Source organism: Pteropus medius, unplaced genomic scaffold (assembly GCF_902729225.1).
Source record: "Pteropus medius unplaced genomic scaffold, Ma_sr-lr_union100, whole genome shotgun sequence".
NCBI classification, from domain to species: Eukaryota; Metazoa; Chordata; class Mammalia; order Chiroptera; family Pteropodidae; genus Pteropus; species Pteropus medius.
The window spans coordinates 57,800,627-57,818,138 of NW_024349800.1; the positions used below are offsets into that span (position 1 = coordinate 57,800,627).

The following is a 17,512-nucleotide window of genomic DNA, read 5'->3' on the forward strand; positions in this document are numbered from 1 at the left end:
CCCTCAAAATGTTTGTGAGCCTCTGATGCCTCAGCGCCCGTGAGAATAGTTGGAATGCATAATGTGCTACGTAGGTTAGGGGGTGTCCATCATTCATCACGTCGTCACGGTGATGCTGTGGACACTTCAGTAATGAATCGTTCCTGTTTCCATTTCCTTGTCCAAAGATCGAAAGTGAAGAGTACGAGGAAGCCTTGTCTCTGGCTCAGACCTATGGCCTGGATACTGACCTCGTGTACCAGAGGCAGTGGAGGAAGTCAGCGGTCAACATTGCTTCAATTCAGAATTACCTGGTATGTTTAAATATTTTGGTAACACAGTGAAATTCAAATTTATGGAATATCTTTTGGTTATAGGGCTTCATGTTAGAGTACTTTATATTGCTGACTTTTCTGTAGCTCATGAAATGTGTTTTATATAACATGGAAAATCTTAACCTGTTTTATTGGCTCTGCACCTGGGCTTTGGTGCTGAAGACCAGCACCTGTGAACACTCATAGACTGCCTGCTTTTGGCCTAATCCTTTCTCTTCCTCTGATTGTTACTTCTCTTCATCTACAACAGTCAGGGTCCCACCAGGAGCCAGAGACCACACAGTAATTTGAACAGGGAAAGTCTCAGTATCTAGCATTATTTTCTAGTAATGAGAGATTAACTATGAAGGGGAAAGAGAACTCTAAGGCAGGGGTCCCCAATTCCCAGACTTCGGACCGGTACCTGTCCGTGGCCTGTTAGGAACCGGGCCACACAGCAGAAGGTGAGTGGTGGGCGAGTGAGCGAAGCTTCATCTGTGTCTGCAGCCGCTCCCCAGTGCTAACATCACTGCCTCAGCTCCACCTCAGATCATCAGGCATTAGATTCTCTTAGGAGCATCGGTCCCTGGTGCCAAAAAGGTTGGAGACCGCTGCTCTAAGGAATTTCTTCAGCCCTCCAGCTGAAGGAGCATCCCTGAGGGGGAACAGATGTGGAAGGGAGGCCTCCTCCCTGGGCTGGGATTCAGGAGTGGTTGCAGCACTTTGGATGAAGGGCTGGCCGGTAGCCCTGGAGGTTGGGAGGCAGGAAAAGGGGGGGACGGTTGGGCGAGCTTGATGCCTGTTACTAGGATACACCAGTGAATGGGGGTCCGAAAACCCCAGAGACTGGTAAGCAGGAACCCCCCGCACCCCCTGCAGAGTGTGTGCAGCTCAAGACTGGTAGATAAGGACCCATGGCCAGGGCTGGAGAGAAAAAACTCCCGCTGGGATGTGTGGGCAACGCCCGGGAGATGCACTGCAGAGGGATCTGCCCCCCTGGGAGTACAGGTGCAGTTTCACGGGGAGTTGTCTTCTCTGGGAGGAAGAGGGGAAGTAAGCGCCCCCAGACGTCCCCTAGGGCTTTGCCAAGCAGAAAGAAGGAGCGTGGAGAAAAGAGCCAGGGCACTGTAGGACTGGAAACCCGGAGCCTCTTCCCCTACAGTGGCCCTCTGGCGCCCTCTGTTGACAAGGCTTGATATTGTGTCAGCTGCAAATGGGAAATTGCTATCTATTCTATCCCATGGCTGTGGTGAAGAGGACTTGAAGCTGAGAAGCGATAGTTAACTGACACATTAAGCTCGCCACTACCCCAGTTTTTCGTTTAAATTCTACAAGTAGATCCCTCCCGCTACCTGCTGCCACAGCTAAAGTTATTATGTGGCACGTATATTTTGACCCTTGGCACTTTTGTAAGGAAGTAGTTGGATTTATGGCATGCTTTAAAAAGGGCCTGACTTCTCATCCGACATTTAGAAAGGAAAATACCTTTGCATTTAGGAAGATTCTAAGAAATGTTGGGAAAATGACATGGCATCGTATTCTCTAAAGATTTATGTACATGAGTAGTTAAAAATAAAGAAAAACATATGTAAAAATTGTATATAAAAAGTTGATGCTTCAACCAAAAAAAAAGATAAATTGTTGATACAAGTAAGACATCAGAGCTGAGAAAGCATGAGAGATAATGGGATAAAGGAAGAAGTCAAAGTTGTTTGTGTTTTTTTAGAATATCAACACCAACCTGTATTATCTTTCTTCTTTTGTGACTCAGGATAATAAGCTCATGAGTTCATGTATACCCATTTCATGGCTTTATCTGGAACACAGTAAAGGGCAGTTTTGGTCTCTGAAGGAGCTGACAGGTTTCAGGAGAGAAAAAGAAGTACATTTTTTATTGGGAGAATTATTAATTCGTCTAATAAATAGGCAGTTAAGAATAAAAGCACTATGCTAGGGATGGTGAAAGGCTAGAAGAGCCGCTTAAATGGTGTTTGCGTTTTGGGAGCTTATAATTTTACCGAGAAGACAAGCTTCATTTCTAAGGTATAACTAACCAGACGAGAAGATGCCACATAAATGCTGTGAGAACCCAGTGGGGTAGCCATAATCATAGGCCCAGCGGTTATGGAAAGTTTTATATAGCGAAGATGTTTTGAGCAGGGATTTGAAAGGATTCAAAGTGGGCCTTCTGGAGTTAGAAGACAAGACATTCCTAATGGGACAAATGGCATGAGCGAGGTCAAAGAAAATAAGCGTGAGTCATGAGGCTGAATCTGTGTTATTCATCGCTGTATCCTCAGGTCTGGTTCAGTGCCTGGCACACAGTAGGCGCCGGTAAATATTTCCTGGGTGAGTAAATGAGCTCTGTAAGTTAACCAGTCTGCTGGGTCCGATATTCCACAATAGTGAACGTCGCGAAATACAGTTAGAGAGAGAGATTGATTTGCGTTTGGGAGGACGTTGAAAGCTCGTGACGACTTAGGCTTTTTACTTTAGGGTAATAGGGAACTGCCGTGGAGTTTTGACTGTGCAGGTGCAGAGGAAGGTGGTGTAGACGATGAACTGGAGTGGAAAGAGTGGCAGTGGCAAACCCTGCTCAGGGCAGGAGACTTACTCCTACAGTGTCCCAGGTGTGGGTGTCGATGACATAGACTGGCATGAAGGCCGCATACGTGGAAAAAGAGAAATGGGTTAAGAGACATTTGAAGAAAGAATTGATATGTGAGAATGTATAAAAGAATATAGGGTGTGAGTCAGATTTGACTTCAAGTTTATAACTACGATAACTCTTTCTAGAAAGAGGGCAAGTCAGGGATATTGGATGGAGTTGGAGGAAGCAGTTGTGGCTCACTAGGAGAAGGCAGAAAGTGGTTGGAACCACACTCCCGCATCCAGGTCTAATCAATAGAGAATTAGCTTTTTTCTTTGCCCTTCTCTAGCAGTTACCTGTAGCCAGGTTCTTAGGTAGCTCTACTCCTTAAGGGATAGCTTTATAATTCTAGAAGGCAGTTGTCATGTGCTATCAGATGTTATGGGTTGCTTAATGCCTCTGTGTTTTATTTTCTCTGTATCCAGAGTAAAATAAAGAAGCGATCCTGGGTTCTTCACGAGTGTTTGGAAAGAGTTCCTGAAAATGTGGATGCTGCGAAAGAACTGCTTCAGTACGGCTTAAAAGGCACAGACCTGGAGGTTCTTTTGGCACTTGGGAAAGGAGCGGATGACGGCAGGTTGGTCACAGAAAGATTTGGATGCAAAAGTAAAGGTGACTTTGTGAAAACGTTTAAGCTGAGACTTTGCAAAGGGAAAACTTTTCTTTAGGTCATTCTGCAATGAGGCAGTTGCTTTTGATCGATGCTTTCTTATCTGAGCTCACAGCTTTCTAGCCTTTAAATGAAGTGTGTTTACATATAATAGCTTGATGCAAAGCAAAGAACAAATTCTGCAGACATTGAATGCTGGCCGTTTTTAAGCTGTGAGCTTAAGACACATACCCAGATGTACTTGCTAGTCAGAGAGGCCCCTCAGACGGGTCTCAGCTTCATGCACTCTCTTTATCTGTAGCATCATACTGGCTTTGTGAGGTACCTCATGTGATCATATGTCTTGTGGAAGCACCTCACACACTGTTACGCACCATAGAGATGCCAGTTACTGAAATAATAATAAAGTCATTTGCTACATTCGGAACTTTTCAGAGATATAAATGTAATAGTACATCTGCTAAATAAACAATGTAAATGAGACTTACGTTCATTACCATTTTGAGACCTTAAAGAGAAGGGATTCAAATTATAAGCTCTGGGCAACATTTTCCTCACGTTGGGTGAATATAATCTCACACGTTTTCCGAAGTAGTTTTCATTTTCTCGATTTTTAACATTTCTAAATACGATGCTTACCGATGACCTAATGGCTTTTTACCCATCCAGGAGATATAATGAGTGAATCACTTCGCTTACAATAGCAAAGCCTTTTTTCCAAATAACTCGTCATTTCTGTGGAAATCAACAAACTAACAAAATCAAAGTAAGAGATAGCAGCTTTTCACTATATGAAATGAAAACTTAACGAAGACAGGCTTGGTTTTCCTTTCTCCTTATAGATTTGCATTACCTGATGAAGTAGACATTGACGGGGTCTCTTATGAGGACCTTTTACCCCCCGACGAAGAGCCTGCCGCGAAGAAAAAGAAGGCACTCAAGAAGAGACGAGAACTACTGAAATTAGTGAACTTTTCAAAGTAAATGATCCATGACTGTTTATTTGGTAATTTCTTGAAAATAGTCACCTCAGTGGGTTCTTTACTAGACATAATTGCTGTAAATTATTTCAGGAACTTAAATTAAGTGCATTTACTGTTTTACCTTTGTGCTTTTGTGTATTGTTCCATGAATTTTGAGCTCAATGGAATAGTGATCATGTTTACTCTATTTTAACTCTTAGAGAAATGCGCTTTTATGTAAGTAAAAATGGCCTAACGTAGTCTTTCCAAACAGGTTAACACTGGAACAAAAGGAACTCTGCCGTTATCGACTGAGATTATTAACCTACTTAGATCGGCTTGCGACGTACGAGGTGAGGAGCAGTTTTAATTGAGCTGCTTCTGTTCATTCGACCTGTCATTGTAAATGCCATGGCTTCCCTAGTGTCTGCTGTCCTTGGTCTTTAGAACTATTTATGTGGGAAAAATTCCTTTTGGACAGGAGCAGGTTCCTTTGTCTGTCAGTTTTGGTAAAAATTAGAGACCATGAAGAACCAGAAGTTGTTTTGGTGATCTAGGGACTAGAAATGCGCTCACCGCTTCAGTGCGTCTCTGTGTCCCACATTTCTTATCCTTTTCATTTACTTCGCTTTTGCATTTTGGCGTTAAGGTTATGACATACAGCTTTCTCCAGCACCAAATTTAAGTATATACTGGGTTTTAATGACCCTAATTTGAATATTTCTGATTCACTTTGTTTTAATGATTTGTTAGTGAGTTGAACTTGGTTGAACTTTGATCTTAACCATTGCCAAAATTAGGCACTTGAACTTAAATATACTTCATATTGGTTTCTTCAGGGACACAATTGCAGATGTTCCCATGTTGGGCATTTCAGTAGCACTCTGTACTGTAAGATCAGTTTAGGTATTGTTAACGGTGTGAGAAGCATTTCGATAAATACACATAGCTAAGATTGCTTTTTCACATGACCCTCGTACTGAAGTTACTCAGGGTTTAATATAAATTTCTAGCCTTCGACGTCTGACTTTGCCTGCAGGTTGCTTAGTCTGTGTTACGCCTCCCTTCTGTGGGCATACCTGTCTTGGCTCTTGGGACTGGCACAAAGTGGGAACTCAGTAAATGTCACACCTGATAATTTACTGCCTATCCCCAGAATAATGTAGATATTTAGTACTTCTGATGCCTGCAGGCAAATCTGAAAGCATTTGATTCCACACCCGCTAATAAAAATGTTTTTAAACAGAATACTAGTGACAAAAGAGGGCTGTTCCTATGGTTATTAGAAACCATAGCAATGAGTTTATCATTTCACGCAAACAGGTTACAAAAACTTCCCAGTAGTTTTATTTTGAGTACAACTAGTTTGACTGTTGGATGGTCATGTTTTTTAAAGCAAATCCTTTGATTATGTCTGAGTTCTGTGATATTTTGAGGCGGTATATAAAAGCATGTTGTGAACTGCAGAACTTAGAACAGATGTAGTTTATCCTTTTTTATTCTTAGCCTTAGTTTTACTGAGGATGAGATCTCAAAGAAAAGTTCCATGAAATGTTCAAAGTTTGCCTATGCAGTTAATTTTCTTCGTTATTCTTTAATTATCGAATTGGTATTGCCTGTTTGACAGTAGGAAGTACACTTATTATTACATGGTAATAGTGACAAAGTATTTGTTGAGCCCACTTTTTAAGGGAATTAAGCTAAACTTTTGAAAAGTAAATGAAATTGATGAAGTTGGCTGTTAAAACTTAGAAATGAAGATGTATAGATATAATGGCTAACCAGTAGATAGGGGTAGAGATAGGCATTGCATTTTAATCACAGAACATGACTTATTTTATTAATTCTGCGATCAATGAGATAAAAATGGAGTCATTTAAATTTTACACTGTGCCTACTATATCCCAGATATTATGCCAGTGCTGGAGGTACAGAGATGACAAAGGGACAGTCCTTGTGGAGTCCTCATTATATAGGCAATAAGTGATGATAATGAAGACATGAAGAATTGATGAGGGAGCATAATGGAGAAAAACATTAAATTTTTCCTGGGGATGTCTGAGAAGACTATAGATAAGAAGAAGTAGGAGTGCTGTTTCAACTAGTCCTTGAAAAAAGGAAGGCAGTTTTAGTGGGCCGGGGAGTACTGTGTGGGGGGCACGAGACTGGAAACTCCCTAAAGGTAGGGGTTTTGCGTTGTTTGCTGCAATCTCCCCAGCGCTCAGAACGATATCTGCCTTGTGTAGGAGCTCAGTCAATATTTGCTGAAGGAACCAATAGGTAAGAGAATATCTTAAGAAATATCAACACATTTGTTGATGGCTTACTGTTTGTCAGCCAGTGCCTTGTGTACTTAGTTCAAATTGTTTCCCATCAGTCCTCGGAGGCAGGTATTATTATCCTCTCAATTTTATGGATATGAAAGCAGGCTTACAGAAGGTAAATAATTTGTCTGGATAAATAGGAAGCAAGAATTCAGCTAGGTCTCCCCGGTTTAGTAGCCTATGCGATAATCAGGGTGCTGTATAAAGGAAGGATAGTGGCGTGGAAGTAGACGGTGTGCGCCTGACAAAGTGAGCTAGCCAAGGTGGCCGCGCTGCAGGGGCTGGGGTGGGAAACAGAATAAAGGTAGGAGAGACGTTAGAATGGCATGGGCCATATTTTGAGAAGTCTTTCATGCTGTGTAAGGAGTTGAATTAAATTACATTTTTTGTCGGAGGTTGAATAAGCTTAGGGAAGAATGATAAGTGGGGGAGTGGAGACAGTGGTCGTGGGCAGTTCTTTCAAGTTTTCTTGTGAAGGGGCGCAGAGGAGAATGTGGTAGCTAGAGGGGTATAAAAGATCGGGTTGTCATTTTAATAGAAGGAAGAAGTGTTGTTTGCATGCTCATAGTTGAACCGGCAGGGCGTAAGGAGGAATTTAGTGGCCAGAAGAAAGAGGAGATGGGTATGCATTAAATTCTTTTTTCTCCTTTTCTGTCTACAACTCCATCTACTTTTCAGATACAGATTCCCTTTTCCTTGCTCATCTTTTAAATGATGTTGTTTCTCAGTCTCTTTTTATTTCATTCTACTTAATTTCCCTTGGAATCACATACACTTCTGTGGCAAGAACTCTGCGTCCTGTGTCCAACTCACATTTTTCTCCAAAACTCCTGACCTGTATGTCACCTGCCCACCGGGCAGTTCCTTTAGATGTGTGGTAGGTCGAAACTCAACATTTTCCTAAGTGAACTTCTCACTCTCCACTTTCCCTTTCTCACCTCCTCTAAACATCCTCATTCTTCCTTCTTTCCTATCTCAGTAAATTAATTCACTTAACAGTATTTATTGGATATTTGTTTATTATGCGAAAGGCAGTGTGCTAGGTATCTGGAATTTATCACTAAACATGACAGACAGGAGCCCTAAGTCATACATCACAGCGGCGAGACCTGCACTTGCAACTGCCCAGGCTAGCTCCTACTTGTCCTTTATGTTTCAGCTCTGGTGCTGTTTCTGGGGAGCCTTCCTTGCCCTCCCAGAACTGGGTTAATCACCCCTCCCACGTGTTTCCCTTCGCCTGGTCCTGTTTGCTTATTTGGCTTCCCCGCTAGATTTCAAGCTACTTAGAGAGCAAGATCTGTGTACTGTCCATTGTGTTACCACCACTGCCTCTCACAGTGCTCCTAGCATATAGTAAACACTCAATAAGTATTTGTTGAACGAATGAATGGTTCATTCTTCATTTTACAAAGGCCATTTCAGCAGTAGTAAGGTTATGGTGAAGTTCTCATACAGATATGGCAGATGCTCAGAATGCACAGCCATGTATAACTAACTGTTGCTTCTTTGTTTTAATTAGGTAATGGGTTTTGATTGTCCTACTGTATATAATTTAATTTGTACTGCCTATTTCATTTACTAATGGATTTGGAAAAATTAACAGCATTTAAAAATATAACCACTTTCAAAATAAAGGCAAGAATGCAGATGTAGTACATCAGTTAACAGTTGATAGTTTAATTTAGGCCTTATTTACTTAGATAGGCAGGATTATAAAGGTTTTTAATATTTTCTTGTCCTCGATATTTAAAAGCCTTTTCATTAAATCGCTGTTTCCCTTCAGGAAATCCTAGGAGTGTCTCATGCATCTGAACAGAGATATGATGCCGAATTCTTTAAGAAGTTCAGAAATCAGAATATTGTTCTCTCAGCAAGAACTTATGCTCGGGTAATTTTTTGTAAATAAAACAATTATGGTTATAACAATTTCTGAATCTTTGAACCATGCAGTTAATGTTATCACATACATATACCATCGCATTTCCTTTTTTGTTGTAATATTAAGAAATGTACAGAAAATGAAATCATATTTTTAAAAAATTTCTCCTGAGTTTTAAAAATAAATTCTTGTAATAGCATTAGATTGAGAAACATGATACAGAGTAGGAAGAATCAGGAATATTTCAAAATACTTCACATCAGAACTGTATAAAAAAGTCAATTACGAGTTTTTGAACGTTGTCGTACAGAATTACTCCTATATCTCTAAAATTCACATTGGAAACTTACCCCTTGCCTTTATACAGGAAAGTAACGTACAAGCCCTAGAAATTCTGTTCACGTATCACGGATCAGACCTGCTTCCTCATCGCCTCGCGATTCTCTCCAACTTTCCAGAGACCACTTCTCCTCACGAATATTCCTTTCTGCTTCCCGAAGCTTGGTATGTGACTCTGTTAACTGAATTTTACCTTCTTTCTAAATTATAACAATTTTTGGTTTCATGCCAAGCACCTTAAATTGAAAAATAATTTTAAAATAATCTACCGAAACATTTCTTCTGATTATAAAATGATTTCTAACTTATTTTTAAATGATCCTGAAACCAATATGTGTCTAATGTGAATAGGATCACCTTAACTTAATGAACATGAACTTTGCCTTCTTTTGAAAGCCTCGTGATTTTACTGCCGTGTACTCAATATGTACTGTGTTCTGGTTAAGAACAGTTTTTTAGGATAACAATATCCGTTTGTATTAGTCGTGTCTTTTAATCGAGGTGTAGCTCTGACAATATTAGTCGTGTCTTTTAATTGAGGTGTAGCTCTGACAATATTACCCAGGAATGTCTGAATTCTGTTTCTCTCTGAAATTTCAGAGGCACAAAGACAAAATGGGAAATCAAAAAGATACAATTACAGAAATTGTTTTTCTGCAGAAATGTATTCTTTGACTCCTTGATATTCATTTTCAAATCAGATGGAACCATTAGGCCCGATGAATGCAAAGCGTCTGATTTGTTGGAGCCTGCGTGCTTTTCTTTGCTTACTCGGCACCGTTTGCCGAGCACCTTCCTGCGCCTGACAGTGTGGTAGGGATTTTGAAATGAGTAAAAAACACTGTGCTTCTCCAGCAGGAGTAATCGGAGATGCCTTACGAGCCAACACAAATTCCTGCTTACAGCCTCATGTTTTCAAACTGAGGAAGAAATAAGAGTCGCAAAGATTCTAAATAAATCTGCAGGCTTTTCTGTGTTCTCCTCAGTTGCAGTGCTTGAAAAACGAGTAAAATGATCTTGCCGCTTCCTCATTTACTGCCTTGAACGGCTATAGAACTTTCTGTGTGTATGCCTTGTTTTTCTGAGAGAGAATATACATTACACAGCGATGAAGCCTGAGTTTCATCCTGCTTTATCTTCGCTTCAGCCCCCTGACTTTATTTTGCAAGTAATGATGGCTTTTTAATAATCCGTTGAATTGATTTGAAACTAGTCACTGAACTCTAAATTTGTGGCTCCCAAATGCGTAATGGCTGTGTAACGGCACAGCCTTCAGCCTGCTGTTAGGACAGTAGCTTACAGTCCCCTGCTTTCTCCACTGCTGCCACACAGGCCTCTTGCTGTTCCTCCAACGTGCCATGTCTGCTCTCCTGATAGGAATTTTGAGGTTAGTCTGCCCGCTGCCTGTGTGCTGTTCTCCCAGATCTTCGTGTGAGTGGGCCTCTTAATCATTCAGAGGCTCTGCTCAAAGGCTGCCTCTTTAGAAAGGCCTTTGCCAACCCCTCTTTGTCACATAGCCATCACTTCCTCTCATTCTTTTGTCCTCAGCCAGTTTACCTTTCTTCATGGCACTTACACTTAACATGCGATGTACCTATTTGTCTTCTTTGCTTTATCCAATCTTCCTTGGCCATCCTATTACAATTTTACCCTCACTTAAAATCCTCCTTTCCTGCTTCATTGTCTTTCCAGCATTTATCACTGTCTACCTTAGTTTGGGTTTTTCTTAAAATGTCAGCTACAGTCTACGGCCATGCCACCCTGAACAAGCCCGATCCTGTCTGATCTCAGAAGCTAAGCAGGATCAGGCCTAGTTAGTACTTGGATGGGAGATCACCTACCAAGACCAAGTGCTGTAGGTGTAAAAAATTAAAAAAAATAAAAAATAAGAGATCGTAAGCTGACAAGGTCCTTGCAATCTGTGAGGTCAACCAAGGGTTGCCTCGCCTAAAAAAAATGTCAGCTGCAATTATACAGGGATTTTTGCATGATTTGTTCCCTTCCTTACTTGCTGTACCTAGAATAGTGCCTGGCATGCTGTCGGCACTCAGTAAGTACTTTTTGGGTAGATGGATGAATGAATGAATGAATGAATGAATGAGTGAGTGAGTGAATCTAAATTCCATAAGGGTAGGACTTTGCGTCTTGTCCATTAATGTAGCCTCAGTGCCTAGAAGAGTACTTGGGCCGAAGGTGTTTTGAATGAGTGAGTGTACGTGGAAGGGTAGGTGGGGTTTTACATTTCAGAGGTTAAGCTGTGTGATAGTTTGGAAAGCAATAGTAAGTTATACTAACAAGGTGACCTTTTAACTACTCTATATTGAGATCCCATTGGCAGAACTTTTACCTCCACATTTAATCAGAGTTTGAGTAATCAAGTTGATTCAACCAAATTTTATGATTATGATTGCTGGGGAACTTCCATGGTATGTGTTATTTTGTGTTTTATATCGTCACTCTTAAATCACGTGTATTTGACATTGATGAAGTGTGACGGAGTTTTACAAAACTTTGAAATTATGTTTTCTGTCATTGATGATACACCTTTTTATTAGGTACCTATCCTTAGATTGTCATTACTATAAACCATTTACACTTTACATTCTAGTTGACTGTTTTAATTTTTAAGTAGACATTTTTTACCATCTTTATTAGCTCCCACAATTTGTGGTAATAGAGATTTTTCATAAAAAAAGATATATTTTTTTTTAACTTCTGGTCTTTTGATGTTTATAGCATGTCTTATTTTTAATTAAAATTTTTCTAATTACAGTTGACACTCAATATTATATTAGTTTCAGGTGTTGTAACGCTTTTTAGAAAGATTATTTAGATATTTCATTTATACTTCTTATTGTAAACCTTCCCAGAATGATGAAAGCAGTCATATTTAAAAGGTTGTATTTTAAACAGTCGTCTGTTGAAAGACTACAGCATAGGAGTAAAAGCGCTGACCCAAGAGCCAAGTTGCCTAGATTCATGATCTTGGATAAGTTGCTTAACTGCACCTCAGTCTTCTCCTCTGTAAAATGGTGATGATTTCACTTACTTCATAGTGTTGTGAAGATGATTAGTGAGTTGACGTACATGACTTACTGAGAACAGTGCTTGGCACCAAGTAAGTGCTACTTAAGTGTTAGCTTTTATTAATGCAGAATCCTACGTGTAGGCCTTGGCCTTATACGTTTATATATGTCATATACTCGTGTTTTAAACTTTTTTATTGGAATAATTCTATAGTTACAGAAAAGTTGCAAAGATAAGAGACTTCCTGTCTACTTTTTCATCTAGCTTACCTTTTCTTCTTACATAATAGCGTATTTGTCAAAACTAAGAAATTACTGCTGGAATCGTCAGTTCTATATATAACGTGACCTATGTGTTCCTAAAATTCACTGCACTATGCAAAACTGTGCAATGAAAACCACAGGGTTTATGGGGAAAATGGGGTTAGGGTCTAGCATTGAAAAACTCTGTGCAATGGAACAAAATTAGGAAACTAATAAAAATTGTTCCATAGTTTTACGTGTTAATTGGTTAAGAAACACATAAATATTAAAATATGGAACTTTGCCTTGAATAAGACCTGAAAACGACTTTACTTGTGGAAATGAGTGTTGAAAGAGTCGCAGCTTGTAGAGGAAGAGGGCGATCAGAAATCTCATGGAAAATTGTAACACCAGATGTGGGTGTGAGTGGCTCCTAACACATCAGGATCTGAGGTTGCGGGTTGATGTTTGGGGGGTTGTGTGTCCATGCACACGTAATCTGATGTGGCGTGTTCCAGCTGAGTGCACTTTTCTGTGTTTACCTAATGTTTCTTGTGGATGAAGTTGTGCATTAGCACACATGAAGTTTGTGTTATGCTCAAGTTGTTCCCTAATCTATCAATTCACTGGAACAAATTCGCATCTTCAAAACGTTAGAGCAGAACTGACTGTGCAATACTATTAACTAAACTACATATTTATGTGGACTTAACCAGTTTTTCTCCTGATATCCTTTTTCTGTGTCAGTATCTGATCCAGAATACAGTATTGCATTTAGACTTCATTTATATCGACTATGTGGAAATAAACTCTTGTTCGATATCCGCCAGTCAAGAAATTCTTTGACATATATATTTACTAGACAATGAAAATTGATACTCGCGTTTATAGTCCTGGAATACCTCCAGAATCAACAGGAAAGAATGAGTCACATTTAGTGTATTTTGAGATATTGCAATATTTGTTTTTTATAGTATAAGTGGCAAAATTCTATTGATGGAAATAGAATATCCAGAGCACCTCGTGTTTAATTTTTTAAATCATACTAAAAAAGCTGTTACTATAGTAACTTGGCAGTTTGCTTGTGGATATCTGAGCTTAGATTATTTGATGATTGCAAGTTCGACTATGAAAAGTGTGCTGTAACATGCAGATGGCCCGTGCCTGTGTGAACCGTGGAATTGTGTTTTAGATGTTTCCATCTTCCGTCTGAATTTGTGACTGTATGAATCATTTGTTGACTTATAATTATATTATACCTTTAGTTCCACAGTAATTTATGTGATACATCATTAAGGATAAAAATAAAAAGTGGCCAAGTGAAAATTTTAAGTCACCAGTCATTTAGATCATATAGGGTGTCACCCTGATCTTATGTCAGTATGTACCTAGTCTCACATTCAGAAGCGGCTGTCATCCTAGAGAGTAAAAGGCACTCTTAACCTGCCTGCATTTAGAACAACCTTGTGAAACAGTGTGTGATAAACTGTATGACAAACCCACTGCAGAAGTATTCCTCCTGTGAGCTGCAGACCCAGGGCCTCTGTGCTGTGCATACTTTGATTCATGTGTCTTTGGCATTTTATTCTCTCACTAACCCGAAATCACCACTGCTCTCTCTCTCTGCCCCATTTGATAATGCAACAGAAGACCCAGGGTCCCCAGGAATTTCTTCATTATCATTTTTCATTGAGAAGTACCGTCAAGCAAATAAGCTTTTCATCCTTTTCTTCTTACTGATAAGTCTTTGTCATTCACCCAACACTAGGAGGCCTTTGGATGATTAATTTGGAAGATAGTTCTCTGTTTTCAGAGGCTGCTAATATTCTGTGACAGGATTTTTTTTTAACGACCAGGCTTACACTTTCTCATAATAAAGTGCAATGAATATAGAGACACGTGCACTGATGGTTCATAACCGTTCAATGAATAAACAATTGTCATGTGAAGAGATTTGGAATTTATAAGGGATTGCTGTGACAGAGTAAATAAGATGCAGCTAAAAGCTTTCTTTTTGAAACGATCTGTAAAGGAAACCTGTCTTTTGAGTTTTTAGACCACAGCAAGGTGCTTCTACACCAGCTGTGCTCCCGACCTTCCTGTTCACATGGGACATGAATATCTTCTGTGTGTACATGTTTTTGGCTTTGTGTATTTTTGACTCTGTTAAGCCTAGGGACCGTGAGGGCCATTTGACCATGACACACTTTTAATTTTATTAAATTTTTAATTATTAAACGCACATAACATAAAAGTCACTAGATTAATCGTTTTCAGTGCTAGTAACTCACACCGCTGTGCAGAGTTCCTGTGGAACAGACTCTGCACCATGTCACAGTAACGCCCCATTTCTTCCTCACGCGACGACCACCTTTCTTTCTGTCTCTGCGGATTTGACTATTCAGTGTTTGGCTTATTTCACTTAACATGATGTCCTCAAGGCGTGATACACTTTTAGTGAAATTAATGTTATGATTAAATAAGATTTATTTTAGAGTGGTTTGCCACCTGTGGGTCATGTTTCTGTTTTTGCTGCAAAAGTATTTCTTAAATGATGCAGGTGAATGCTAGCTCAGGACCGGACCACTGTTGCCTAACTGCTTGTGGATGGAACACATTCAGTTTCAAATTGGTGATGTTTTGGTATTTTCCATTAGTTTGTGATGTTTTCAGAGATAAACTGATTTGAATTATCTTTGTTATTGAAGTCAAATTTGACTCTAGGCAGCTTTCAGTTCAGGAGGTAAATTATTGTTTGGTTGATTTTTTTTTTTCTCTTCTTCCTTGAAAAGCAACAGAACACAGTACCAGAATCAGTTACTGCTGGCTTATTAGTTTCATAGTTTTAAGGATATTCTGGAAATTTTTCTTCCATAAGAAACATAGTAATGTTTCTTGCAGAACAGATGTTGATTTTTAAATTTCCTTTTTTTTAGTGAAATTTATAATCATGAGTACCTGTGAAACTGATTTAAAAATTAAAGCATTTCTGAATTGTTTTGTTAGTTCATTTTCACTAAAGGAATGCTTTAAAGAAGGCGATGAATGAGTCATAGAAAATTTTGTGTTATTTTAATAAAAACTTAGGGAAAACGTGCCATATATGGGCATTATATTACGTGAAATAGGTGGATACAGATGAGTCAGATATGGTCTTGTCCACAGATAAATTAGAACTTAGTAGGAAGATCAGATAGGTTAGGTATAGCTACAACTACCATAAAATTAAAATATGTGTCATAGAGGAGTACAGATAGGTTTAGAGATGAGAGAGGTGACTTTCTGGGCCACAGGAGGTGATTCAGTAAGAGGTAAAGGTTTGATCCCGGCCTTGCAGGTTGAATTTGTTTCTGGTGTTTGGAAGTTGGAGTAGGTGAGTGTCGTCTGAGTAATTATTTAATGTGACGTCATGCCACCTTTTCAGTCTTCACCTGTATCATATTGTTTAGTCACAGAGTCCAATAGATGTTCCCAATTAATTTGTTGGAAATGAATTAGTGCAGAGGATTTCCAGTACACAACATGAATCTCTTTTTACTTATGTTTTTATATAGTTTAGTCCTCTTCATAGAGATGTCTTTTTCCTTCCCTGAAAATTTTAAAAAGCAGTTTTTATTGGGCCTTCTGTTCCCACCATAATTTTGTTGTCATGAAATTCCACCTAAACTGCAGCCTTGATCGTGAAATAATATGGAAAGAGTGGGCCATCGCATTCACTTTTTTGATTCTCACAGGAAACATAAAAATGTTTCTTTTCCCTTTAAAGTTGAAAAGTTCTTTTAGAGCTATGCTTCTCTTGCTGAGGCCCGCTTCCGTGTCTGGAAGTGTACTTTCCCTTCTAATAAATCTTTTCTTTTCTGCTGTAAAAATAAACAATAAATGAAGTTGAAAAGTTGGTTAGTTACGTAACCCAAATTCAATTCCCAAATGTACAGTTTATTTCTGAGCTGCTCTGAGCAAAGAACAGTAAGTTGGTTTGTGTTTTAGGCTTGGAATGAGTACTTCACCTTCACAGTGACTGTTAATGGGGAAGGAGAAGAGTACTTTACAGAATGGGGTATGTCGGCAGTTTCTGATCCAAGAATGATCTGCTGTTTGGATAGGAAGGAAATGCCTGATCACCTCCACAGACTGGGTGCACGGTCTGGGCTGCCAGTGGGACAGTTGGTGTGTGTGTGTCTCCTGGCACTGTGGCATGCGAGATCCTGACTCAATTAGTTCTTGTCTTTCTGTTTGTTTAAAGCAACAACGGATTCAGGGCAATTTCTTTGATTAAGAAGGTAGAATAATATCTCAGAGTAACATTTATGGGCGTTGGAAAGTATGTTGATACCAATATTTGTTATATATTTGATACTCTGAAAAGAACAACAAAGGTGTATTGATTGATTAATTCATTTCCTAACTTACTCAACAAACATTTCATGATTGACTACAAACATTTAAAAAAATTACAAATTTAAGTTTCACATATACTTCTCATAACATGTTTGTGAGATAAGCAGAAAAAAGATGATCATGCTTTCAGGGCAAAACATTTAAGAGGCATTAGTGAAATATATTTTGAAATAAGGAGCTATTTAAAATATAATCTTAATTGCATTATGACTTCAATGTGTATTTAACTATTGTCAGATATCTTAATGTGGCTTAATACAGTTTAAAGTTTCTGATTTTTATTTGAAATTAAGAAATATTTGAGGGGTACTTTAAAAAAAAAACTGTTCCCCTAAAAAATGTGTTATTAGATTGAGCATTACCTAGTGATACCAAATGGTACTCTTTTCATACAGATGAGATTTGTCTTTCATTAGTTGTTTTCTTCCGAAATTTAAATACCTTGACCAATATTTCAGAACATGTGATCCTTAAGAAGATTATAACATCTTCTGAATGGTTGAATTACCTCAGGGAAATAGTCCCTATAATTCTTTTTGATCACACAATGTCTTTTCCAGTCAAGATTCCATTAATATGTAAATACTTGTCTGTAACAGCAGTGAATCTCTTTATCACACTATATTTAATTAACATATAAATAACCCTGTGAGACACTTTCCCAATTTCTGATATGGGCAAGCCTGTTTAAATATTGTATTTGTAATAAGTAAAATTCTATTAAGAATCAAATTTATATTTTGTAGGCAAAGCATATACATTATTTAAAAAAGTGTTTTGACCTCAGC

At 38.9% G+C, this 17,512-nt stretch overlaps 1 protein-coding gene across 2 annotated transcripts in view; it reads left to right on the plus strand.

The window, feature by feature from the left end:
* Window positions 1–17,512, plus strand: part of NBAS (NBAS subunit of NRZ tethering complex) — a 249,354-nt gene that overhangs the window by 57,584 nt on the left and 174,258 nt on the right. For both annotated transcript variants that reach the window (XM_039887818.1, XM_039887819.1), the window contains exons 16-21: window positions 168–293; window positions 3,369–3,520; window positions 4,396–4,533; window positions 4,790–4,868; window positions 8,623–8,727; window positions 9,086–9,222. In XM_039887818.1, the coding sequence (XP_039743752.1) occupies window positions 168–293; window positions 3,369–3,520; window positions 4,396–4,533; window positions 4,790–4,868; window positions 8,623–8,727; window positions 9,086–9,222 (737 nt within the window). The remainder of the gene's footprint in view (window positions 1–167; window positions 294–3,368; window positions 3,521–4,395; window positions 4,534–4,789; window positions 4,869–8,622; window positions 8,728–9,085; window positions 9,223–17,512) is intronic.